The sequence below is a fragment of the Astatotilapia calliptera genome, chromosome 22 (genome assembly GCF_964374335.1).
Source record: "Astatotilapia calliptera chromosome 22, fAstCal68.1, whole genome shotgun sequence".
Taxonomy (NCBI): Eukaryota; Metazoa; Chordata; class Actinopteri; order Cichliformes; family Cichlidae; genus Astatotilapia; species Astatotilapia calliptera.
The window spans coordinates 24,089,284-24,116,961 of record NC_137442.1 but is presented as its reverse complement, the minus strand read 5'-3'; the positions used below and the strand labels follow the sequence as shown (position 1 = coordinate 24,116,961).

The following is a 27,678-nucleotide window of genomic DNA, read 5'->3' as shown; positions in this document are numbered from 1 at the left end:
CACATGCAACCACTGCCAAAAACATAACGTCATTGGCAGAGACAATTCAAGAACCAGTGAAAACGTGATGCTTCCAGCCAATTTTAAAATGAAACGTTAAAGATAACCTGCTCCTGATCAGGTTACTTGCTCAGCACAAGTAACCATGGTGATTTAGCCAGGTAAAATGAAACAATTACATTGCACAGAAAACTCTGACTTTAATATCAAGCTAGCTCGCTAACCCAGTTATCTCACTTTGTAGGCCATCCCTCTGTTACCTCTAACTGGGGCTGATTTTATGAAGTAATCTAACGCAAAGAATGCCTCGCTCTGTTCAACTTGTTTTTCAGTACACTCCTCTGAACTATCTAAACACATAGGGGTGATCCGTGATTCAGCACAGGTGGAAACAATCAAACAAAGGTGAAACGGCCAAAGGGGGCCAAAAAGTCGCAAACGAGGGAAAGCAGACAGTAAAAGAAACAAGCTTCAAAGTAAAAACAGAATTAACCAAATAACAAATAACTACACAAGGATGCCAGGACTAACACTAAACATGTGAGGTGGGAGGGATGAGGAACACAAAGAAGAAAAACCAAAAAAATTTGAAGAGAACATGAGAAATGCAGCACAAAAACACAAAACCATGGTATAGTAAAGGAATAGTTTACTAAATAAAGTAAAATGAGATGTTCAAATTCAAGATAAAACTTAGCATGCAGATGCTTATAGCAGTAAACCACTATTATGACTAACAACACCTCCAGCAGGTCTGTTCCATTACCTGTTTTGTTTCCCCTTGTTTTTTTTCCTCTCTGTTTTCCTTCTGCTTAACCTCTGTCCTCCTCCCTCCCACCGACTCCCACCTCCCCCTCACTCCCTCCCACCTCCCTCCCCTTTTTCTATCTCGCCTCCAACCCCTATCGATTTCTTCGATTTTGGCAGGTGATTGTGGGAGAGCGTTATTTGCAATGAGATAATTGTCCCATCATTGGCACTGTGATGAGTGCTCCACTCCCTCCCTCTGCTTATTTATTTATTAATGCGGTGTGTCACCTGATCCACACTCAAGCGGGGGAGCTGTGCTAGGTTAAACAAGTGCAGAGCCATCCCTTATTGATTAACAGGGGAGAGACAGTGCTGTGGGAGGAAGGAGAGCTACGTGAGGCAAAATTCGGAATACATATGTGCGATCAGTGAAAAGGAGGAGCAATTTGGAGGGGAATGGGAACATGATCAACCCCCACACACCATGCTCAGTAGGTTATTCCAGCTATAAACGCATGGAATGACTTTATTAAAGTATTGATTTGGAGGACTGTGCTTTGTTGACTGACTCACGAGTAAGACACAGAACATCACATGTGTCTTCTGTTATTTGTAGTTAAGAGACTAGTTAGAATTTCATTGGTTCATTGGTGAACATAACAAATTTCTCATGCTCTTTTTGGCGTTAATCACAATTTTTGCACAGCCGCCGATTTCCCTTTCATGCAACACCCACTAAAGCCATACTGGTGTGGTGGCCATTGCAACAAGTCAGAAAACACAAGCTTTTATGGGTGATTTTTGCTCAATAATTGCCATGAGTGTTGATTAGATACTGTTAAGTTATAGTTTGGTGGTTGCCAGTGAGACTGAGAAGTTTCTTGTCCAGACACAAATAGCGATAATCAGCCTCCATACATGAGTATAATTAAGACTTGGAAAACTTTGTTAAGCTTTGTTGCACTAATTTATTAAATTGTGCTCATACAGTCTATACAAGAAGCAGGTGCTAATTTACTTCTAATGCAATATAGAGTTCTTCTTAAGAGCTGTGAACTGCACGTGAGCAGTATATGGACGCCACCCTCTCATGGTCAGGTGTGACTAAAATTCCACCTTGGTGACAGCCAAAATGCTAATATGGAGATTTCAAAACAGGGATTCACAAGCCTTCACATTATACAGTTAATGTTTAGATTTTTAGTAACTTCACAAAAAAGCCAAACTGGAGTTGACAGAGTGAGATGGAGGCGGAACATCCACTGTGGTGCCTCCTAAAGGGTTCAGCTGAAAAAGAAGAAGAAGAAGAAGAAGATAAGGCAGGTGTCTGATCAGTTTCAAATTTATTCTCCATCATAACAGTGAATCCAAACATATGGCCGATGTTACAAAGAACTATCTTCTGCAATATGGAGTTCTTCAACAGATGGTATGGCCCCCACAGAGCCCTGATCTTAATATCATTGAGTTCACTTGGAATCACATTCAGAGACAAAATCCGTAGAGACAGCCTGAATTGTGCCAGATTTCCCAAGATACATAGAACAAGCAATCTGCCAAGCATCTTAAAAAAAACAAACTGTGCTCAAGTGTCTCAAGGAGAATCAGTTGTTGGAACAAACTTTACTATACATTACATATATATAATACTTTTGAAAGCATCCTAATTGAATGTCATTAGTGCCACATCTTAAATCTGATCGCCATCCATCATGGGTTTTCAATGCTGCATGCCAATCTGTACTGAAACTTCAGAAATTGTATGTGTAACATACTATGTGCCTAACTGAAGATGCCAAAACAGCACTCTGTATGTCATTGGAGCCATGTTTGAATTGGTACTTCTCTGTAATGTGATGTGACATTAAGACCTACAGCTAATTTTAATGTATGTTTAGCTGCCATAATCTCAGTGGACATAATCTGGGAGACATACTCCGCAGACTGTTACTGCCATGGATACATTTGGGAGGATGTGAGATTTCATTTGCATCTTGATACAAAGATGTGTTTGCACCATTATAGCTGAACTGGCTGCAATGTGTCTCAAACCACTGACACTGGGTCATTTAAATCCTCCTTTAACATTAGTTAAGTAAACCTTAGCCAAGCTTAAGGAGGATTTAAAAGGCCACATTTTTTTATTTATTTTTCAAAAATATTTAGTGGAAACTTGATATCAGTCAATTTGTTCACAACACATGTGTCTCTGTCTTTGATATTTCAAGTTGAGTGTACATCTACTATTCCAGCAATCCTACCGTGTGACAAGAGATGACTTCAGAGGCTTTCTGCCTTCATTATAGTGAATGTTATATAGTGTAACCTCAGGTACTACACAGTAGTATTGGATTAGATTCTGGCTCAATTGAATTTATTGAACAGATTTTTCTAAGATAAATGCTAAACTGTAAGCGATTTGCTTTTTTTTTTCACCCCTCTAAACACACATGGAAAAGGAGTTTGCAGCAAGTTAGAAACTGTTTTTTATCTGTCTGTATTTTGAGAAACATGGCCATGAAGTGCCAAAATTATCTAAATGAAGCAACAAATTCCATCAACAGTCTGTGAAACTGTTGACATAGCAGTTCCTGCCATCAACTTTTAGTGATTAAAGCATTAAAAATCCAGATACAAGAAAAGTCTTTGACTGTCCTTAGGCCAAATGCTCCACCTGACAGCTGCAAAGTAGTGATGACAGTTTCAGTTGACACTGATTAGCGGCCTGTTTTGTTTTGTATTTCATTTTTCTCCTCTGTATGTATCTGCTTTCTTGCTATTTCAAAGGACTTGTAACAATATCAACTTTTGAAGATATATTTTATGAGTAAATTTGCCTAAAGGAAACCTTAGAGGAGGATTGTAACTCAAAGGTTATTAACTCAGTTATGTCTGGTGAAAGAAAACTAACAGAGATGGCTTGAGGTCTCTAGGTGTCCTAGATGCTCTACAGACATACCCTCTTCAGATGAAGTGCCTTTTCGTGAAAGCTGGAATGGCTCTGAGAGCAACTGATATGTAGAATCTATTCCAGATCATTCACTCCGAACGAGGGAGTAATGTATTTCAAGACGAGTGCCGGACCCTGGCTTTCTGGCAAGACTATCTTCAGGAGGCAGAATGTCAGTTTACTATTTGGCACATTGTTTGACCATAAATCGAAATTCTCACTTTTGTGCAGCAGCATCATGAAATTACAGACATAGACGCCATAACAAAAAAGGTAGATAGATAGTACTGATGCAAGTGCTGGATTTACAAAGAACATTTTATCCAAATGTGATTTCAGTTTGACTTCAGTGTATTAACAGGATAAATAAATAACAGGATAAATAGGAGGATAACTACCAATCCTGTATACTGAGTACAAATAATAGGCTATTTCTGCATCCACGTACGTTTAATATGTTGTGGTCTCCACTAACTTATTTTTTTGACATTGTGGTTTCACTGTGTAGCCTAATTAAGCTTCATGGGTGTCTTTCAAATTACAGCTTAATTTTAAAAAATATACATGTTTCACTTTTGATTTGATCTTTTGGTAATTTAATGTATCTGTACATCAGTAGTCTTAGTCAGAATCTCATTATCATTTTGAAGTTTTTCTATCTTATAGTTGAAAATTATGTCTCTTTGGAAGATATTCTTGTTTTCTGCACTGGATGTGACAGCATACCAGCCCTGGGTTTTTCTCCAAAGCCAAGCCTTGAGTTCGTCACTAACTGCAGATTTCCAGTGCCCAATACTTGTGAAAATATCCTTCGTATACCAGTTCATGCAGTGTACACTACTTTCAAATCAGACATGGATTTTGCAATATGGAATTCATCAGGATTTGGAAGATCATGATGTGTTTTCTTAAAGATTGTTGACATGATGAGGATTTGGGGTTTTTTCTATTTTGCATATGCATTTTTTATTTTCTTGTTTTTTGTTAATGTTGTTAACCCCGCATCAGAGTACACCCTGGACAGCAGTAGGACTGTATAGCCTAAATAAGCTTCATGTGTGTCTTTCAAATTACAGCTTAAATACCAGTTCATGCAGTGTACACTACTTTCAAATCAGACATGGATTTGATAAGCCGAAGAGAATGGATGGAATAATTTTGTTTCAGTTTATACATGTGAGGCATTTTTTGTTTTTTGATTGTAGTTAATTTGTTTTCCTGCTTATATGGCATGTTTTGACTCTGAAATGACCCATAGTAACATTAGATTATTTAGCACCCCTGCAGTGAGCAATATAATATGCCACAATCTCATTGTTATATAGAATAGAATAGAATAGAATAGAATATAGAAGTTTTCTCAAATGCTTCCTGTGTTCAACTATTCCACAATGCGAATTTTCAAATGAGATGAGTTAAGCTTTATTTCAGTGTCCCATATGAACATTTATGCTTTACACAGAACTTTGTATTAATATCATTTAACTTTTAGCTTAACTCACAGGTTTAAAAAGTTTTTGTTAGGTTTTGGTAAAGTTTTGAAAAGTATTACTGTAACCCTACATACTAAAAGGTGGAAAGAGTATCTCCAACACTGGCAGCAAAGTTGTCTATAAATGTGACAGACATTGGTTTGGTCAAACCTGGTTATGTTACAGTTGGAATATGAACATTATATCACACTATATGATAATACAATATTATCAAATTATTAAATGTTATCAAAGTATTATAAACAATAATAATAATGATAATAATAATAATAATAATAATAATAATAATAATAATAATAATAATAATAATAATAATAATAATAATAATAAACATAACCTGGTTTGCAGGGAGTGTTTTAAGGATTTTGTTTGCATATTTTACTATACTACTTGATAACACAGGCTCATTGTAGATTGTTTGGGGGGGGGGGGTTTTCCTCGTTCATTTGTTTTTTTTTTAAGACCAGCCCTATTACTGCAGAATATTATTTCCTTCCTCTGGGTACTGGAAATACACAAATAAAGTGTTCTGTGTTCCTACTTTTTATGTAATTTGTGTCTTTTAAAAAAGAGTTTAAAGAGTTTAAAATGTATAACATATTTTATTTAATGAATGAATCATAATTCATGTTTATTAACAGTTAAATTAGTACATCATACAATCATATGTAACATATACTGTAACATTTTGTACTGTGACAAGTATGGTTTGTCATGAAAGAAAAGTGTAGTCTAAACACTTTATTTGTCTACTTTTATGATTTAAATGGCACAAGTGAATATGAAGATAAAACCAGTCTTTTTACCTTACCTTACTTTTACCTAAATAATAGTCTTGGACCTTTTTCAATATCATGATATTTCACAATTTTTAGTGTCTGGCACTCAAATACATTTTTTTAATTAACACAAACAAATTTACTAATAACTTACCTGAAGCATGCTGTATAAAAAAACGTCTATCCCATGATTTCCATCGTCACTCAAGAGGTCGATCTGCCTCAAGTCAGCCGTCAACTGCTGGTGATGGTAAGAACGATGTCTGAAGTGCACTTGACTGAGACTCTGTGATGCTGAGGAAGTTACAACATTCCAGCAGTCCACAGCTGCAGCGGGGAGTTATTTTCCATTGTCCTTAAGCTGCGATGGTTCCACTGATTTACAAATTCATCCACAGATCTGTTAATTCTTGGAAGATATACATGGTGAAGAGCCCTAATATGAAATGGGTCAGTGCTATCTAAAATCCCAACATTTTCCATAAAGAGGAAAGGGTCTTTAAAGTATGCTGACACAACTCTGTTTAGTTCACCCTACAATCTTTCAATTCTTTGATTATGCACACTTCGTCCAACCATAAAGCGTCCTCTGTTTGGCCCTCGATGTTCAATCATAAACCGTGCAATATCAATATTCTCACTGCCAGCATCACCCCTGACACGTTGTGGGAGGCCAAAGAGATCAACGGCACTCTGGAAAAGTTGCATAGCAGTTGATGCTCTGTTATCTGTGCAGCATCTCATGTAGTGTATGAGTATATATAATATATAATATATTATTACAATGTTGTATAATGTCTGGGTTTAAAATATTGTTTATCTCCAGAAATAGGTTACATGACAGAAGTACAATGTCAAAGTCATAGACCTTTATTTTAATGTACATAATATATTTCTTCTTATTCCAGGCATATTGACACAAACCATAAGTTAAACCCTTGCCGGTTTGTTGTTTGTGTTATACATGCAGCGACTATAGCCGTCAACTCCTCCATGAAACACAAACCCCCAAGGATTTAACTTATGGTTTGTGTCAATATGCCTGGAATAAGAAGAAATATATTATTATTATGACACTAGATGTACATTAAAATAAAGGTCTATGACTTTGACATTGTACTTTTGTCATGTAACCTATTTCTGGAGATAAACAATATTTTAAACCCAGACATTATACAATATTGTTTATTAAAACAATATATTATATTACTACAATGCAGGAAGTAATAATTAACATTAATCAAATTTAAAAAGTGAAAAAAGGCATACCACACTTGATTTGGGACAGTGACATTGTAGACCCTCCCCTGAATTGCTCTCCGTCCTCTCAAAGCTCTTCCCACTGGATCAACTATTCTTAAACGTTCTCGCACTCACCACCGCTGAACTCTGATTCCTCTTCCTCTCAAACTACCACTAAAGTAGGATTCTCCTGAGCCAGGGATATGTGTAAGAATCTCAGTAATGCGATGATAAAGGTCCACATTTGAAGTATTATTAACCCTTTAAGACCTACCATAGAACCAAGTCCGCCAGAGCTTATATTATATTTTTACATGCTGTGGAGCCATTTTTGGGAGCATTTCAAGTTGCTATACATCAATACAACCATTATAGCCCAGATTTTAATAATATGTATTCATTAAGTGCATAGTAATTACATAAATTGCAAAAAAGTGCAATAAACTACAAAAAAATTGAAAATCGTTTTTGATTTTTTAACATATATTTGTAGTTAGAGAAATTTAAGAGTCTTATCCCTCAAAACTGTAAATACAAAAAAGTTGCACAAAATAGTTTCCCACCACAGGAAATTTATTTTGAGTGTCTTCATAGTTTTATTTTTGAAATACACCAATTTTTATACACTGCAGGAAAAATGAAAATAAATATTATACTGCAAATTTGCAAAAAAGCAGCATATGCATCAAAATAAACTATTTCCAGCAGTGCAATATGAGTCCTAAGAATCCCAGAAACGACACAGAAAGTCATAAAGTCAAAGATAACTTTTAAAAAGAGCAGTATAGGCCCTGAGGCCCTGATCGCAAAAAAGACTACATTTCCGCGAAAATGACGTCACTTCCGGTTTCGGGCAGGTAATGGCGGAAATGCAAAAGTTCGCGCTGACGTCTATTCCAACGTAGGAAGTGTTTTGAACAGCTGATCAGATCGGTAAAGCGTGTTTCTGGAATATTATGTTTTTGTTCCTGCAAGCGCTTTTTATGCAGTTTTTGCAAAGCTTTATGTGGAAGGAAACCGTGACCTAGGACAAGCTGATGGCATCAGATGTAAGTACAACTCCTCCGGTTTCATATGCAAAAAAAATTTTTGCGCTAGCTTACGTGGTTGCAGTGCTACTGGGATTTAAAAATAGTTACGCATAACAGAGCGTTCCCGCTCCGATCGGCTCTAAAGGGTTAAAAGTTCCATAGTCCCCTAAACCTAGTTGTATCCTGTGGTTGTAAAGTGTTCAAACATTTACTGACAACATTTGAGATATGGCCATCCAACTAAACCCCAAGTCTCGCATGTCAGTCAGCTGAGTAGCTGGTATGTTGGACCTAAAAGAGTAACAAATATGTTAACTTCTTTCTTATTTCTTGGATTCATTATCTTGTTTGCCATCTCTTGACTCTCTCATGTTCCATACACATTATGAATAAATTTGTTTCCATTTTTATCACTTACCTTGGCCTTCCTCTTTGAGACGTAGAATGGTATAATGAGCCCATAACGGGCTTCAGCTTCTGCTCGAAGTGTTAGCTCAGTTGACATCTCCATCAGTGATTGATAAATTCCCTCAAGAAGTGTGCATGATCTTCTCCCAGAAACATTTTGTTGAACATTATTCATGAGCACTAGAAATGTTGCAATAATGAAAACGTGTTCTTCAAGGTGACGTAGTATAAATTCCAAATTATTTCTACCATTTGCAGTTTGAACAGCTGTGGCAAAACAGTTGTCAAGCTCTAAAAAGTACTGAAATAGTTCAGCTGATGCCATTTTGTAAAGGCAGAGAATTCAGAAACACCTCATCTCTAAAAATGAGGTTCATACATTCTATATATTCAAGCTTCATTCTATATATTCAGACGATCATTCCATGTATTCAAGTTTCATTCTATATATTCAAGTTTCATTCTATATATTCAAGCTTCATTCTATATATTCAAGTTTACACACACACACACACATATATATATATATATATATATATATATATATATATATATATATATATATATATATATATATATATATATATATATATATATATATGGACCTATGGATTCTTCGATACCCAACATCCACAATGACGGCGAAACAACTAGTAGCTGAGTGTTCCAACATTCGAAAGAAGGGACTGCTCTCACAGCTAGAGATTGACGAGGTACAACACAAATGCTACGGCAAGGAGGAGTCAGGACGCCAGGTCAGGGGGGAGATATCATCACCCCCACCCGAGATTGAGTACATAGCCCCAAGTGCAATAGGAGAAGGATCGTTGAGTGCGAGAGGAACTGACCTGAAAAATAGGATCATGGCCAAGCTTGAAACCTGGATCCCCCGTAGCCGGTTACCAAGATTACGTGAAGTACCCTCAGAAGGTCTGCTAGATGATGTTAATGCAGCACTACGGGCATGAACAAGATCCGGGCCATCAACACGTACGCCCTGCCCGTGATCAGGTACCCTGCTGGGGTAATAGGCTGGCCAAAGGAGGAGATAGAAGCCACTGACATAAAGACAAGAAAGCTCCTTACCATGCATGGAGGGTTTCACCCCAAATCCAGCACCCTGAGGCTGTACGCTAAGCGGAAGGAAGGGGGCCGGGGACTGGTGAGTGTCAGCACCACAGTCCAGGATGAGACAACGAACAGCTGGGTGTATATAAACACCCAGCACGCCCCTGCGGGCGGTTTTATCCTTCAAGCTCGGGTCCTCTACCAGAGGCCTGGGAGCTTGAGGGTCCTGCGCAGTATCTTAGCTGTTCCCAGGACTGCGCTCTTCTGGACAGAGATCTCCGATGTTGTTCCCGGGATCTGCTGGAGCCACTCGCCTAGCTTGGGAGTCACCGCACCTAGTGCTCCGATTACCACGGGGACCACCGTTACCTTCACCCTCCACATCCTCTCGAGCTCTTCTCTGAGCCCTTGGTATTTCTCCAGCTTCTCGTGTTCCTTCTTCCTGATGTTGCTGTCATTCAGAACCGCTACATCGATCACTACGGCCGTCTTCTTCTGTTTGTCTACCACCACTATGTCCGGTTGGTTAACCACCACCATTTTGTCCGTCTGTATCTGGAAGTCCCACAGGATCTTAGCTCGGTCATTCTCCACCACCCTTGGGGGCATCTCCCATTTTGACCTCGGGACTTCCAGGTTATACTCGGCACAGATGTTCCTGTACACTATGCCGGCCACTTGGTTATAGCGTTCCATGTATGCCTTGCCTGCTAGCATCTTGCACCCTGCTGTTATGTGCTGGATTGTTTCTGGGGCATCTTTACACAGCCTGCACCTGGTGTCTTGCCTGGTGTGATAGACCCCAGCCTCTATGGATCTTGTACTCAGAGCTTGTTCTTGTGCTGCCATGATTAGTGCCTCTGTGCTGTCTTTCAGTCCAGCTTTGTCCAGCCACTGGTAGGATTTCTGGATATCAGCCACCCCCTCTATCTGCCGGTGGTACATACCGTGCAGGGGCCTGTCCTTCCATGATGGTTCCTCGTCTCCCTCCTCTTTCTGGGGTTTCTGCTGCCTGAGGTATTCACTGAGCACTCGGTCAGTTGGGGCCATCTTCCCAATGTATTCTTGGATGTTCGTTGTCTCATCCTGGACTGTGGTGCTGACACTCACCAGTCCCCGGCCCCCTTCCTTCCGCTTAGCGTACAGCCTCAGGGTGCTGGACTTGGGGTGAAACCCTCCATGCATGGTAAGGAGCTTTCTTGTCTTTATGTCAGTGGCTTCTATCTCCTCCTTTGGCCAGCCTATTACCCCAGCAGGGTACCTGATCAAGGGCAGGGCGTACGTGTTGATGGCCCGGATCTTGTTCTTACCATTCAGCTGACTCCTCAGGACTTGCCTGACCCTCTGCAGGTACTTGGTGGTTGCAGCTTTTCTAGCGGCCTCTTCATGGTTCCCATTCGCCTGCGGGATCCCCAGGTACTTGTAACTGTCCTCTATGTCTGCAATGTTGCCTTCTGGTAGTTCAATCCCCTCAGTTCTGACTACCTTCCCTCTCTTTGTTACCATCCGACTACACTTCTCCAGTCCGAATGACATTCCAATGTCATTGCTGTATAGCCTGGTAGTGTGGATCAGTGAATCGATGTCTCGTTCACTCTTGGCATACAGCTTGATGTCATCCATGTACAGGAGGTGGCTATATATATATATATATATATATATATATATATATATATATATATATATATATATCATATCATATCATATCATACATGGTCTTTTGTCTCAACTTTGTTGCTTATATTTAGGGAATTTATCCATACTGAGGCAATGTTTTATTTTTTTCACTTTAGTTCAGGAGCAGGGCAGTCTTGTATTGTTGTAAGGAAGGAGAAAGTGCTTACATGTGCTTGTTTTATTTATAATGTAGATGAGTTTGTTTGCAGAGCTCTTCCTGCATTTAAATAATTTCAATGTGTTGTTAACGTGAAATCTTTCCTCTCTTGTTACAGTACAGAGGAACGTGTTGAATAAATGAATTTTAAACTGGGTGGGTCTATATTGCCTTAGGATGAAATATAACTGCATCATATTTATTTTAGTCGGCTTTTATATTAAAACAAATACAGGTACAATTAGATTATTAGACTGTAGTTCTATATTTCTTGGTCAAAGTATATAATTTAGAAATATGGGCTTCTTCACATAAACCAGACTTTCAAAGTAGCTTCCATCCAGTGTCTGATTATGGGTTTTGGGACCATGGGATGTATCCTGTGTGAAACAGCTAATCACCATGCCATAGGCAATTAGCGGTTGTTCATAAATTTTCTACAAATCTAGAAATCACACGAGATATAGTTCAGCTTCATTGAAGAGAGATTTTAGAAATGCATGATGATGACTGTGATATCATATTGATGAATGCCTGGAATTTCGTCTCTTGTTGTAAAATGTGAAGTCATTTCCATTTGGGAAGGAAGCTAGGAAGGAAGCTAGTGTATTTTTAATGCAAAGGAGATATTACAGTTTCACTCGATTGGTTTGGCTCATTTCTTGAAACCGAGATGACAATCTCAAAACCATAAGGTCATTTGGCCAAACAGTCTTACAGTTCTGCCCAACATTATAGCTCACTAGCAAAATCAAATATCTTTCCCCAAACTCTTCGTCCATGCTTCAAAAGCAGATTCCTTTCCCATATAAAAGGTCAGTACAGTCAAAATAGCACAGATCCTTCTCAAGTGCCTTGGCAGATGTGCATTCATTTAGTGCTTTTGTCAAAATAACCTGGATGGTTTAGCACAACACCATGGATCCCCTGCAAAAGCTCATATCTCTCCCAAAAGAGTTTATCCATGTGTCAAAACTAAATATCCTTCTCATATAAATAGTCAATGCCCCCAAAATGCATTATACCTTTGGCATTGTTTAAGCACTGCAAGTCAAAATGCTTAGACGTTTTGTCACTGAGGCACAGGTCTAGCAACAGAATACCACTATGAATAAAACTAAAAGATTTTACAGTAAAATCAGCCTCCAATAAACCACTCATACTCAAGGAAACTGTAAACATTTTTATTCGTACAAAGAAATGTTAACATTAGAGAACATACTGTGAAAAGAAAACATATACAGGATTCTGTAAATGTGAACAGTTATAAACACAAACAAAAAAAAAACCAAAAAAAAAAAAACCTCTAGCCTACCATACTGTAAATAAAGTTTCAGAACTATAGTACAGTAATATTTTCAGTGGTCGCCATTGTCACCCTCTCTTTCCTGGCCACCATCCTCATCCCCCTGGCCATCGACGCGCTGCTCTCTGTCAGGCCATAAATTCTCATCCACATCGCAACGGATATTTTCTCTTGCGATGCAGCGAGGGAAGAAACGGCGTGAATGTCTCAACCATCCCCTACATTGATCCCCTGGGATGTCCTCACATGCAGCATCCATTGCATGCAGCAGGGCCCTCTGGTCTTGAGCCTGATGCTCATACACCCTCCACCTCCAAGCTGAAAAAAACTCCTCAATTGGATTTAGGAAAGGAGAGTAAGGTGGAAGAAACTCCATTAGCATCCGGGGATGGGTGGTGAACCAGGTTCTGATGCGTGGGCCGCGGTGGAAGTTCACATTATCCCACACAATGACATAATGTGGTAGCTGAGGTCCTTCTTCACCTCTCTCATTTTCTGGGATCAGATCAGTATAAAGGTGGTCCAAAAAATTGAGCTTTTGTGTATTGTAGGGCCCTAAACTGGGAATGTGTGTGGCCACACCTCTTTCTGATATAGCGGCACACATTGTTATATTTGCTCCTTGCTGGCCTGGGACATCCACAGTGGCTCGGTGGCCAATGATGTTACGGCCACGCCTTTGACCTTTGGCCAGGTTGAAGCCAGCTTCATCAACGAACACTAGGATGTGAGGGGTTTCGTTGCCTTCTAATGCCATTATTCTCTACAATAGAATAGAAATAAATCTAATCAGTCAACAGATACTGCAGGGAGGATCTAAAGTACTGTAAAAACAGGGAGTGGAAAACTGAAGACAATTTCTAGGCAAAATGCTCTAGTCACACAAAGCTGGATTCTGAAGGTAAAAAGGATAACGCAAAACAAAAAAAACCAGTGGTAACCATGTCTTACTGTAATAGTGTTACAATGATAGTGTTAAGGTTCACATAATTGAGGAAGGAGAGTACAAACAACCAGGTCCAGAAGATCTTGGTCAAACAATTGATTTTAATGAACACACACGTGGGAAGACCATTCTGTACACAGACAGGAATTAATCTTCGACTTAATCAAAGCATACACAGATTTTTATAGCATCAGGGTTTGAATTAACGACGCCCCTTCATACGTCACAGACAGAATATCTACATACGTCAAATCAAAACCACAATGACTTTTAACACAGTTTAAAAGAACATTGTCTTCTATCTTCATGGCCGGTACTTCCTGTCATGAAGACACATACTGGTACCGCAGCCCTTTCACTCTGTCAGAGTTTCTCTCAAATGGTACCCTGTAAATCTGTTTCATGGTCATCTGATGTTTCTTCAATACCCGGTCTATTGTGGAGATGCTGATAGAGTTTATATTTTGGAACATTACATTGTCTAGCAGGATTGCATTACGAATCTGTCTCAGTGTGATGGCAGTATTTGCAATGACCATGTTGGATATTTCTCGTTCTTGTTGTTCATTTAGAAGTTTTCTTCTGCCACCCACTTGAGGCTGTCGTCCAATCCTAGACATACAAGTCAAAGGTCAACACTGTAAATTTGTTACAAAATGAGTTACCAATGTAATTGTACTGCTGTTTTATGGTACTAAAAGTGTGATGCACTGCACAGTGACTGGAATACTATTCACAGTATTTTCTCCATTTTTTTTCTTTGTCATTTTTATAGTATCATATAACATCACATGAAGATATTACAGTACTCTAGGCCTACACACACACCAACACTGAATAGTTCAATAGCATAGTTCTGTACCTGTTTTCCCTGCGAAAGGTTTGGATGATGGAGGAGACTGGACACATTAGGCTGCACTCGGCAACCTGCCTCTGCCATTGTGAGGCAATGGTTTATAACGTGGTCAATAAGGGTGGCCCGGATTTCATCTGGGACATCATGGTGCCTCCGTGCTCCCCGGTCTCTTCCCCCTATTCCTCCACGCTTTCTCACTCCTCCTCTTCCTCTTCTTCTTCCTCCTCTTCCTCGAGCAGGAAGTTGCTGTTGTACTTGGCGAGGTGCTTCCATGTTCACACTGCAAATGAAACTGGCCCCGGGCCAAGCTCTGTCTATATACTTTTGGCAGCAGTCATAATCATAGACAACACCTGTCAGGTATCTAAACAACCTGTTTGATTGGTCATCTGAGATGTGGGAAACTGCTCCTTCGTTAGTTCTAATTTCACCTGATTGATTGTCAAGTACTGTCATAACTTTATCAAATGTTCCAAGATATTCTTTCATGGTATTATATCTTTGACTAATTTTAACAGTTGAACAGACAATTGTGCATATGATGACTTACACAATGAAACCATGCTGATATGTTTTGGAGTGAGTAACCATTTCACTGAAAAATCAACTAATCAGTTTAGATCGCCAAGATCAATTTTTTTGGAAAATGTGCTAAATGTGGGCTCATTGTGCTAACTAGGGATGGGTATCGTTTAGGTTTTATCCGATACCGGTGCCAAATCGGTACTTTTGAAACGGTGCCGGTGCTCAAACGGTGCTCAAACCGGTGCTTAAAGAATGGAGAACACAAACTTTGTCCAAAAACCTCTCATGTTCAGCTGTTTTTTTTGTAAAAAGATAACAATGTTAGCCTTTTCTGCAGCTATGGGGCATATATGGTATCACTCATGGCTGGAAGCAGTGCTTAATCAATGGAAAAAACACAAACTTTGTCCAAAAACCTCTCATGTTTAACTGTTTTCCACTTCTTCTTTGGTCATTTTAGCCTTTTTGGCCAGGGTGAAGAGAGTATCTGCCATCAAACAAGAAGACAGCCGCATGTAGCTATGATGATGTTTGCTAGTTCACCTTACATGCATTAATGTAATAACGTGGTTAGCCTACTCAACGTAAATCACACAAGAACAACATTAAGCTACTCAAGCAGAGTAGAACGGCTGCTGCTGCCATCAAATACGGCGCATTTCTCGGCTTTTAAAAAAACGCTATGCGTCGCCAGGTGTTTCATGAGATTCGAGGTGTTACCTCCTTTGACAGTATCACAGTATCAGCTTAAAGCACTTGTTGCTGCTGAGTTTGCATATTTTGCTGTGAAGTACAGCCAGACCTTTAACCGCTTCGCCTTGGACATTTTTAATCTGTAGCTCTGCGCTAACGGAACGTACGTACCTGGCCCCGCCTACTATCCTCGGAAACGTAAAATGATTGGCTAAAAGTGTATCACAGCTCAGGAAAAAAAAGCACCGAAATAAAGCACCGAAATGTGCGCTGCTTTTCGGTCTGGTTACTACCGTTTATGTCAGAACCGGTGCCATCATGGCACCGGACACCGGTACCCATCCCTAGTGCTAACTGTAGCTACTTGTACATAATCATTTGAAAAGAAGCACAGAGTCACTTGAGACATGTACTAAAGCATTTGCAATTTGATAAAACCAATGAAAAATGACATTCTGTTGTGAACAATTGCAAGGTGGTTTGGAGATTTGTCCATGTTATTTTGAGAATGTCATCTCGGTTTCAAGAAATGAGCCAAACCAATCGAGAAAAACTGTAATATGCTGTTCTAATATGCATTGTTTTTCCTAAAAAAGTGCACACATTTTCAACCAAACTCATTTCAATTTAGTTAGATTCCGTCTCATTCACCTAATAATTGTCATAAAGAGGAGACAGCCAGGGCCCTATTTCAGGAAGCCGGTTTAGTGCAAAGTCTGACTAAGTATACCCTGAGTTAACGAAAACTCTGGGTTTTCGGTTTCACAAAGCGAGTTCAGCTGCAGCCTGAGTGAGTCACTATGACGACACACTCCGTGAAGCTAACCTGCCCCCTAGCAGGTTTACTACAACTAACCCTGACTGTCCCCGCCTCTTTGTCGGAAACCTGACAGTAGGAAGTGTCAGACATGGCGTGTCCCTTCCTTGAAGAGCCAGTAGATCTTGAAGCCCAAATACTCCGCAGAGCTCTCCGCCGGGAGAGAGTGATCAGAGCGCGTATGGACATTTTATCATTACCTGATGATTTCCTGTGCGAACGTTACCGTTTCTCAGCACAATCAATGAGTTATTTGGATAACATCCTCAGGCCATATATTGCGCATGTGACACATCGCGGACATGCGCTCAGTCCATTACATATTCTTTGCAAACGGGAGCTTTCTGTACAATATTGGTGACGCTGAGCACGTTTCCAAGGCTACCGTCTGTCGGGCAGTCAGGAATGTTACAGTTGCACTGAAACGTCTCCTGCACTCGTTTGTGGTGTTCCCCGGTCATAGACCCACAAGATTTATCAAAGAGGGATTCCACAAAATTGCAGGTAGCAGGATGACCAAAACTTAATTTATGATGTGGTGATGCTTGGACTACTACATAAATTTTACATTTATTTTCACGGTTCCCAGGCGTGATTGGCTGTACAGATGGCACTCACATTCCAATCATTGCTCCTTCAGTAAATGAAGGAGACTATGTGAACAGGAAGTCTTTCCACAGCATTAATGTACAGGTACATAGTTCCCTGTAGCATTTCAAACTAACAAATTATTTCATTATAGTAATGGATGCTAATTTGTGTTCTCTGCACTGTGAAGATCATATGTGATGCTGCCAACATTATCACAAATGTGGAAGCCAAGTGGCCAGGCTCTGTCCATGACTCACAAATATTCCGTGAATGTACACTGAGCACAAAATTTGGACATGGTGAGTTGAAAATACTTTAAAATATATAAAGACCAATTGCTACAGGGACATTTGAACTGAAGTGTATCCTTCTGTCTTAGGAGAGTTCACTGGCTACTTGCTTGGTGATAGGGGGTATCCATGTTTACCCTATTTGCTTACCCCTTACCCTGACCCTGAACCGGGCCCACAGCAGCGATATAATCTGGCTAATTGCAGGACAAGAGCCAGAATTGAAATGACTATCGGAATGCTTAAGGCCCGGTTCCAGTGCCTGCAAAGACTCAGGGTCACCCCAGAAAGGGCATGTGACATTATTGTGGCATGTGTGATTCTTCACAACATTGCCACAATTAGAGGAGAACACTGTCCTTCTGAACCAAACATCAGCAGTGATCCAAACCATGAACATCCTGACCCTCCCACAGACATACAAGATGGAAGCGCAGTCAGAGACACCATATGTCACAATCATTTCTTTTGACCCATCACCTCAACATGTTGAAAGACGAATAAACAGATTTTCTGTTCAACTGGCTTTATTGGTCGCCTGTATTTCCTGTACACAAAGTATTAAAAGATGTAAACCTCATAAAGTGTCTCTGTTGCTTCCTCCTCTGTAACAGCTGTCAATGTTTCTTCATTATTTTCCTGCAGTAAAGAAATAAACAACATTGCTGTTCTACTGTAAACTCATATAATCTGTGGAGTATTACTCACAACTGCATGTTGGTCTGGCTGTTGAGCCAGACCAACATGCAGTTGGTCTGGCAGAGGCAGAGGCTGCACCAGATGCAGTACACCATCACCATCAACTGATAGAATATGAGGTTTATACAGGTCACTTATAACTTACAAGGGACCAAATGGCAATTAACAAACATATAGCACTCAGCTTACACTTCATTGTCATTATGCTCTCAAAGACAACCAAGACTGAGGGAAGGCAAAATCAGTAGGAAAATAACTTCACTACAAAATAATCCATTATGGTAAAGAGTTTATCAAATGAATGAGCAGCACTGCAAAGGTGACTGTGAAGAAAGGATGTATGCACTAGGGGTGGGTTCTTATAATCGATTCATCGATTAAAATCGATTCTGGCTTGGATAACGTAAAATCGATTCATTAAAATCCTGAATCGATTTTTTAATATAAATTTATTTTGCCCAAAATGCCAGAATCTCAGGTGAAATCTCACAAAATTTCAAGAACCACCAAACAGTTAAGACAGTAAATGAGAGCAGGAACACGGATTCTGCACAAAGACTTAAACACACAGCGGGACCCGCGGATCAGAATCAGTTAGATGTCGCTTTTCTCACAGTCGGGGCTGAAAGCCGACAGCTCGCTGACTCTGATCTGTCGGCGGGTCTGCGCTTTGTGTGCACGCCCTTTATGCGCCGATTCTAAAGCTGTTAGTTTGATCTCTCTCCAAACAATATTGACCGAACCAGCAGCAAAAGAAGATCCAAACGCTTCACATAAACATCGTCATGAATTCACTCAGACTTTTACTGTTTTGCTTCCACTGCGATGCACAGCTCTCTCTCTGTACTTCGAGAACAGTTTCCCTTTCTTCATTATTCGCTTGCTTGTTACGCACAAGTCTACTGTTGTTTACAGGCTGTCGGCCGCTGTTTTTTCCCTTTTACATTCTTCCGAAAAGAAAACCTCATTTCTGCTGTTCAATACTGAACAAATTTAAACTTTTTAAAATTATTCAAAATGCAAAACGCTGTGTCTGTAATAAAACCGCTGTAACTTCAGAGGTGATGTTCATATGTTGATTAATGGTTTTCTTTCGTTTTCGATGTACTGCAGAATATTTTTATAACATCCCAGGCCAGGAAAATCACCTTCATGTTTTTCTGTGTTTTATCCTCAGCTACTTTGACACAAAGGCCTCTGCTGTGATGCTCACACCTGTGATAAAGTCTTGCGTGTGTCAGCTTCCTTTTTATTGATACAAAAATATGTAAATGTACTGATCTGAATTATAATATTTCTGACTGTCAAAATTTCCCAGATTTAAATCGAATCGAATTAAATCGAATCGTGGATCGAATCGAATCGGGGCCTTGTGAATCGGAATTGAATCGATTCTAGAAATCAGTGACGATACCCAGCCCTAGTATGCACATCATGTATTATTTTGAATTTACCCCCTATGTAGGCACTTGTGTCTTGCGGGGTTATTGACTCAGAGGATGTCCCCACAGAGATGCCTTCAGCCACAGGGCGCCCACTGTTTTGGCTGAGGGCCAACTGCTCAGCCTCTGTGAGTGGTGGTGGTGGAGGACCCCCACCTGTTTTTCGGGCCTCCGCTTTTTTTCTGTTGGCTATAACGGGTCACATTTGAGCATACAGAGTAAGCAAATATGTACTTGTAATGTGCTCAGATAATTTCAATAAGTGCTTACAGAAAGAAAATTAATGTAGCCTCTAACTGCAATTGATTTACATCGGACAAACAGACCAAGCACTATGGCTCATAATACAATTACACCTTACCTGTTTGGACTATATTTTTATATTTCATTTTTACTTGCTGCCAGGAACGTTTGGGGCCTGTTGGGTTGCACCTGCGCTCACATCACATCACAACATAAAATGTATAAAATAACAAATAAAATAACATATGATAAAATAACGTGTTAAATGGGTGGAAATCCCTAGATCAATGTTTATATTAACACTCACGCATTGACTCTGTCGGCTTTGTTTTGCCATGCATGCTCCCTTTCTTTTGCAGCTGAGGCTGTGTTACCTTTTTTTCTGCAAAATTTGCATGTTATCGGCATATGCTGCCATCAGAATTTCGGCCTCAAGCGCTGTAAAATACATTGACCGCGCCTTCTTTCCCTCCGTCTCCATGGTGACTCGCTTACTCTGTGCTCTGCTTATCAGGGCTTTATGTATCCTCGTGCGCGCGCTTCACTTGGGGTTAAAGCAACTCCGCGTTGATTGAACTAATTGTTATCAGCCTTTCTGAAACCGAATATTCCGAGTTGGACAGTTCGGGGTTACTCAACCCTGAGTATCGTTTTTCACTCTAAGTTTTCTAAACCGGCTTCCTGAAATAGGGCCCAGGTCTGTGTGAGTAGTACATATGCAGATACTGGCTAGCTTTTCTAGCATTATAGGCATTGAGTTTAGCACAGAAGGAAAAACAGTAGAGTATCAGTGTAAACCACTATGCGTGCAGTTCCTTGAATAACCACTTGCGGCTGGCTCCAAGGATGTGCCAAAGACTCAATTGTTATAATGGCTGACTTCAAAGATTAACCACTCTACAGGGGGTAAATGGTTTCACAACTCATCAGTTAGTACCATTCATGTCTCTAAGCCATATGGAGTTTTTTAATGCTATTATCTCACAAATAAAACAGTGTAATATGTAGTACAGACCACCCAAGACATTTGTGATCTAATGTTTGTTGTTTTAAAATTTAGTATTTATATATATATATATATATATATATATATATATATATATATATATATATATATATATATATATATAAATATATAAATATATATATATATATATATATATATATATATATATATATATATATATATATATATATATAAATATGCATTTCTGCATTGTATCTGAACAGTGATGCTGTTTATAACCTAATCTTGCTAGCAACAGCTGATAACATAGTATTTCCTGTAAATGTGGTCACCCCTGCACCAGGGGAAAAAAACTAAACAAACAGCAACACCAACGTCATAAAACATGTCAGAGGGTTCAAAATGAGTGGATATGTCAATTTTTACAGTCTATTTTATGTACATAAATACATAATAAATACATGTGCATTGTGTATGTAAATGGAAAAATGATGTAGTTTCCTATCAAACATGCAGTAATCCTACTTTTTTTAATTAAAAGGGGACTTAAAAGAGAAGGTTTTTTTGATTTATTAAAAAGCATATATTTATGTTAGCCTTTTTGTTTACTACTTATAACAACCTCATACTGTTCTGTTTTAAAATTTACTCTGCTTATATTAGTTTGGTATAGAAAGATTTAGACATTTCAAATTTTTTTAAACCACCAAAGTCTTTTAAAATCAGCTTACCAATGTGCAAACTTTCAGCTTTAATTCATGGGGTTTAACAAAAGTATTGCATTAACTGTTTAGCCAAATAGAATCATTTTGAAACATATTTCTCCGTTTTCAAAACTTCAGAAATAATTCAACCAACAAGCAGTTTCATGACCAGGTGTGGTGTGTTCTACGTTGTTCCATGGCAAAGCATGTAGATGGCAAATCTTTGAAGACATGAAACCAAGATTTATACATTAAGATATTCTCTGATTAGACCCCTCTTCTCTCCACTGATTGCTAGTGACAGAGTGTGTGAAAATATTGTTCTGATCATGAGAAGCACCAGTCCCTGTCCTTAACATCAGGCATGATGGTGACATGGAAAGAGTGTATGAGCAACCGATTAAAGGAGCACAAAAGGATGGTTTTAATATTTGTTATGTTTTTTTTTTCCTGTCCTCTTTTGTTTTAGTCTGTTTGTCTTGTTTGGAAAACTATAAGTAATTTTGTCAGTAAGTTACAATATAATTGCACAAAAAACACAACTTAGCACAACTCTGAGACAGAAAAACCAGCTTGCAAATTAGAATAAATAATTATTTAGTCTTCACCCTACACTCAGGTCAGAAAGATTCAGGTCGCTTGGTTCACCAACACCAATTAGGCACAAAAGAATTGTGTGGAGCATTTATAATTTACATTCATAATTTAATTTACATTTTACACATTACTTGCTTAAATGGTTTATGCTAACCTCACATTATGCTAAGGAAAGATAGGTTATAATGAATTCATACATTACTTCATATATGAAAAATCAAATAACTGAATAAAACAAATAAATAAGTAATTTAATAAGACATGAATTATTAGGAATGCACTTGCATTCCTAATAATTCATGTGTTGTTAGGAATGCACTTGCATTAGCAGCATTGCATGGATGCAACAACATTTCATTATTTAATGCAACAGCTAAGGCATTCACATTATTATCTATATCAGTGTCTTCTTCTGCAGTTTGTGGGTCTGTCCAAAACTATACTGTTAAAAGTGGCACTCTATTGTAGCTCAGTTACAATTTTGTAATAGGAGAATGACAAAGTGGATAACAGGTGGTAATAATACAGAACCTGCAAGTTATTAACACTTAACTTTAAACACATAAAATAATAAATATCCAAGTGATTATCTTGGTTATAGCGCAGTAATTGAACTTTATGTAACTGGGTAAAAAGAGGCCAGAAAATGTGGGTAATAATTTGGAAAGAAAGGTATACCTTTGAGGCAAAACCAAACATGAGCAGAGAAGCATATGAGATAGGTGCAAGACATGAGGACGGCGAGACAGCGGTAAGGTGTGGGACAAATGGATTCAAAGTGGGGGTGGGATTACATCAGGGAACCACTCTGAGCCCCTTCTTGTTTGCTTTGGTGATGGACATGCTGACAGATGAGGTCAGACAGGAGTCTCTGTGGATTTTTATGACCCCCTACAGGGAGCAGCCGAAAGACAAGAGGAAGCAGATTAACCATGACATTTAGTGTTTAGCAGTTTTATTTAATGACTTAGAATAAGGAGAACAGTTCTTTTTGACTGATTGGTATACCTCTAACTTTTTTTTTACTTCTGAGGAACTCCCCTGCCTCTCTAAGATGCTCTTTATATGCCCAATCACCCAATCACTCAGTACCACTGACTTTTCCAGCCTTTTGTTGCCCCTGTCCTAACTTTTTTGAGATGTTTAGCTGCCATCAAGTTCAAATTTTTCACGAGAACATTTGATATGTTTTTTTTGTGTGTTGTAAATAAAATAGGGCTTGTGACATCTACAAATTATTGCATTGTGTTTTTATTTGTGTGTTAAGTCAAGTCCCATTTTTTGGAATTAGGAAGGTCTCAACAGGCAGCTGTAGGCAGCTGAGAGGTGCTTTTTATTACAAAATATATCAATCAATGTTCTGAAACTATCAAGCATTTCATATTTACTAATGTTAAAGAGCATCGCATCACCTCTTCAGGTCCTCAGTCTAACTAATTTACAGCTATATGGCTCTCCTGTGTGTGTGTGTGTGTGTGTGTGTGTGTGTGTGTGTGTGTGTGTGTGTGTGTGTGTGTGTGTGAGTGCGTCTATGTGGTATGGATTGACATTTGACCTGCGCTGTACCTGGGCTCCGGGGACATTTCGACTTTTTGCTGTGTATTCATGTGTCCCCCTAAAACATGACTTGTAAATGCATTTTTAAGTGTCTAAATAATAATTTTTTCTACTTCTTATGAGGTCATTATTTATCTTTTGACCTGTATTTGCTTAAACTGTAGTGTAAATTCATTTATTAAACTATAATTAAAAGATTTTCTGATTTTCTTAAAAGTCCACCTATACCCCTCACCTGATTTTTGTGTATTCCAGTGTATTGCACAGCGACGTTTCGAGTTAGAGTGGATGTGTGTAGGTACTGCAATTTAATACACATTTTCAATACACACGGCCGGAAGTCATTGTGATTGGTAGGCTATATATATAGGCGGTACCTACAGGAAACGGCGCCACAACTTTCGCGCGCGTGCCCTTTAACAAGTGTATGTCGACGGCAATACGAAGACGGATTAAAAACACAAAGGTAAGCCTTTTTTAATGTAAAATGCACCATGACTTTAATACTATATGAAATTATAGGTGCACAGGCCTATATTAAACTGGTTTAATTTATGCTTTATGGACTGTTAGTGAGTCTTTGAAGAAGTAAAACGGCCCCAGCGTTTGTCATTGAGTAAATAAAATAGGGCTGACGACTAACCGCGTCAACGCGATAAAGCGGGCTAACCCGTGTTAGGATTTACTCGGTGTTAAAGCATTATTGTGGCTTAAACGTGTTAATGCCGACATCGCGACTAACGCGATTAACAATTAAACCAGCGCAGTCTGAGTCAAAATCCCTGATGTCGCTGTTAGCTAATTTCGGGCAGTTTGTCCAATGTCTGTCCATTCTGCTGACAGCCCTAAAATAAAAGCAAGGGTATAAGTGTATTTAGTCGTGTATTTATTTATATGCCTGAAGAAAAAACTTCTTACAGTTTTGATGCCTAAGCTTTCTCAGTACTTGTATCACTCTCTGCAGTCGCCATTACAGAAATGTCACATGTCGCCATTTTGAGTACTAGGCCTTTAACATTTTAAAAGAAGGCATAAATTAGCACTATGAATAAGTCAGCTGTGTTTATGCTGTAAACTACACTACTGCTAGTTCTGCTACTACTGATGATGATGACAATGATGACGATAATCGTAATACTTTATATGCTTTGGTAATACAGCCAATCGTACAGGAGAACATGCGAAGGAGACTCATTCCTCCACGGGAGGATGCAGTCTGTCATGTTTCTGCTGGAAGGGACAAACTGGGACTTGATATCCACTACATAAATGCCTTCAAAGGTAAGTTGGTCTTTAGTTTGGATTAGATTTGGAGTTTGTCACTGTCTTTTGTCACTCACTTGGTATGCCTCTGCAATTCAGGTCGGGGCATTTTCACGACTGTTCCATTCCAAAAAGGAGACTTTCTTTTGGAATACAGAGGTAAACTCATAACAAAAGAAGAATGTGAGCGGAGACACAGAGTTTATCATGACAGCCTGAAGGTGTTCATGTTTGAATTCAAGTTTGATGGAAAACTCTGGTGGTGCGTATTATATCAGTGTAGTTTGATTAAGATTAAATTACACATTGCTTTTGATTTATGAAAAAAAGCTTCCTAACTAGTTAAGCTAATACTTTTTTGCCTAACCCCACAGTGTGGATGCATCTCAAGAAGATGGGTCATTAGGCAGACTTGGACTGATGTGGTTGTCGTTGACAAGTGCTAAGATGAAAATATTAAATATCAATGGAAAGCCCCATCTATGCTTATTTGCAAGCAGAGACATAAGTCCAGGTGAAGAAATAGACTATAATTATGGTGACTCGGATTGGCTCTGGAGATGCAAGGTATTTCTACAATTGTACTTTTTGGAACTGATAAATTGCATACCCTAAGCCATTTTTACATTTGTACCTACTCAAATTGGCTTAACGTGACTTAGGGCATCTAGTTTTTCACTGAAATTGAGTATCACCTACTGTGCCTGGGGTAACTATAGCAATGCAGCCGAGCATCCAGTGATATAAATGCCACAGCAAGCATGGACGTCAAGGTGACAAAATGCCTGCTGCTCAGTCTATACTTTAGTGTTCAATTCAGGGATCACGCTGTTAATTTTGGTCGCTATTTCAAACATTTCAGAGTTTCAAAAATGATGGCTTGGATTTTCACGAAGGAGGCGCACTCATAACTTATCGAGTGACACCATTGACCAGCCACCTGGTGGCATTCAGTCTATGTCAAATTTTCTGATCACTTTGGATCACTTGGAACCTTGGTGCAGTAGTTACTGAAAAACTACATGGTACTATAACCTACTGGAAAAACAGGGGTAGGTACTAATGGAAAACAGGCAATTGTGATGGCTGCCACATCAAAGCCCTCTAAAAGCACTAAAAAAATATCAGCAGGTATGCAGAAATAAAAAATGGCTTTCGGTTTCTAAATTTTAACAGTGATTGATGTTTAATGTGATTCTACACAGCAAAATCTCCAGTGTTAAATTAACACTGGAGAGTGTCTATAAGGGTCCACACCTCTGAGTGTTAAATACAACACTGTTGAGTGTTAAATTAACACTTTTGACAGTGTTATATGTTTAAAAGTAACCTAGTCGGTTTTGAAGATTAACAATGGCTAACACTGAGCAGTGCTGATTTTCTAACACTGGAAAATAACTCAAAATGTTAGAAATATTCCAGTGTTAGAAAATCAGCACTGCTCAGTGTTAGTCTTTGTTAATCTTCAAAACTGACTAGGTTACTTTTAAACATATAACACTGTCAAAAGTGTTAATTCAACACTCAACAGTGTTGTGTGGACCCATATAGACACTCTCTAGTGTTAATTTAACACTGGAGATTTTGCTGTGTAGCCTCTTTAGTTAGATTCATTTTAAATTTTGTCCCTCGAAGATAAATGGGCCCTAGTGACAGTTCGTTGCTGCTACAGGTGATTGTTTTACTCCTTTAGCAATGGCTTAAAAAATAAAGAAATCACACTGACTATTTGTCTCTTAATCATAGGGCCTTAAATTCTCTATACATGACAGTGAATATTTTAAAGACAATAGCTTGAAACTTATCTTTCTCATACAGTTTATTTAATGTTTCAAAAGCCTCTTCAAAAATGCACTGTATATTCATTTTCTATCTGTTACACACGAAGACGGAGACCAGCCAGATTCAGAAGACTGTGAGCTGCCTAAAGCCGCAACCAAACAGCTTTCCAAACAATGATCTGATTTTAATGAATGTTTCTCATGCACGATGTGTACCTTACGCTATTTGCCAATAGTGAAATGGTCTATTCATCCTCTTGAGTGATGCATTTTTAGTAACTGTCAGATTACTGTTCTTTTGTCTTCATTCTCTATCTGTTACACACGAAGACTGAGACCAGCCAGATTCAGAAGACTGTGAGCTGCCTAAAGCCGCAACCAAACAGCTTTCCAAACAATGATCTGGACCTGAAACATCCAGAGCCTGAAAGGGTAAATATAATCCAGTGTACCACTTAATGAACTAATAATTTAATCTATCATCATTCTTTATGGATGCTGTGTGTGTGTGTGTTTGGCAGTCACCTGGGTGTGATGTGATTTACATGGACCGTGGCTTGTAGGTCCTTTTCATTGTTTCAAAGTGCAAGTCTGGATAACATCTGAGTGTGTGTGTGTGTGTGTTAACCACCCAAATGTGACTTAGGAGGACCACACTGTTATTGGGGGACTCCGTCAAAGTTTGCTTCATGGTGACATCACTCTGGTTTTAGGAGGGGTCTTCTCGTATGTCTTGACAGTTTGACCTACAGCATGCAGAACTGACTGCATGTGCTTTGTTTCTATGTTGAAATTTTTTGAAACTCAGGCTTGAACATTAAGATAGATAGTACTATACAACTTCTT

General features: G+C 39.0%; 1 protein-coding gene and 1 long non-coding RNA gene across 3 annotated transcripts; both read left to right on the top strand.

Annotated features, from left to right (window-relative positions):
• The first annotated feature begins 17,471 nt into the window (after nucleotides 1-17,471).
• On the top strand, nucleotides 17,472-18,163 carry LOC145423792 (uncharacterized). The gene is made up of 2 exons (XR_013904837.1): nucleotides 17,472-17,588; nucleotides 17,669-18,163. It is a non-coding gene; the product is annotated as an uncharacterized LOC145423792 (long non-coding RNA).
• A 5,532-nt stretch (nucleotides 18,164-23,695) lies between these two features.
• On the top strand, nucleotides 23,696-27,302 carry LOC145423483 (N-lysine methyltransferase KMT5A-like). 2 transcript variants are annotated; one of them, XM_080296044.1, is made up of 5 exons: nucleotides 23,696-24,254; nucleotides 24,949-25,069; nucleotides 25,151-25,313; nucleotides 25,426-25,618; nucleotides 27,163-27,302. In XM_080296044.1, exons 1-5 carry the CDS (start codon nucleotides 24,216-24,218, stop codon nucleotides 27,289-27,291), a joined length of 645 nt encoding a protein of 214 aa, XP_080152170.1. In that variant the 5' UTR covers nucleotides 23,696-24,215; the 3' UTR covers nucleotides 27,292-27,302. The 2 variants fall into 2 exon arrangements, 1 of the variants encoding a protein (XP_080152170.1); XR_013904540.1 differs by lacking the exon at nucleotides 27,163-27,302 and adding an exon at nucleotides 25,914-26,296 and having other exon boundaries at nucleotides 23,696-25,069.
• Nucleotides 27,303-27,678: the final 376 nt, after the last annotated feature.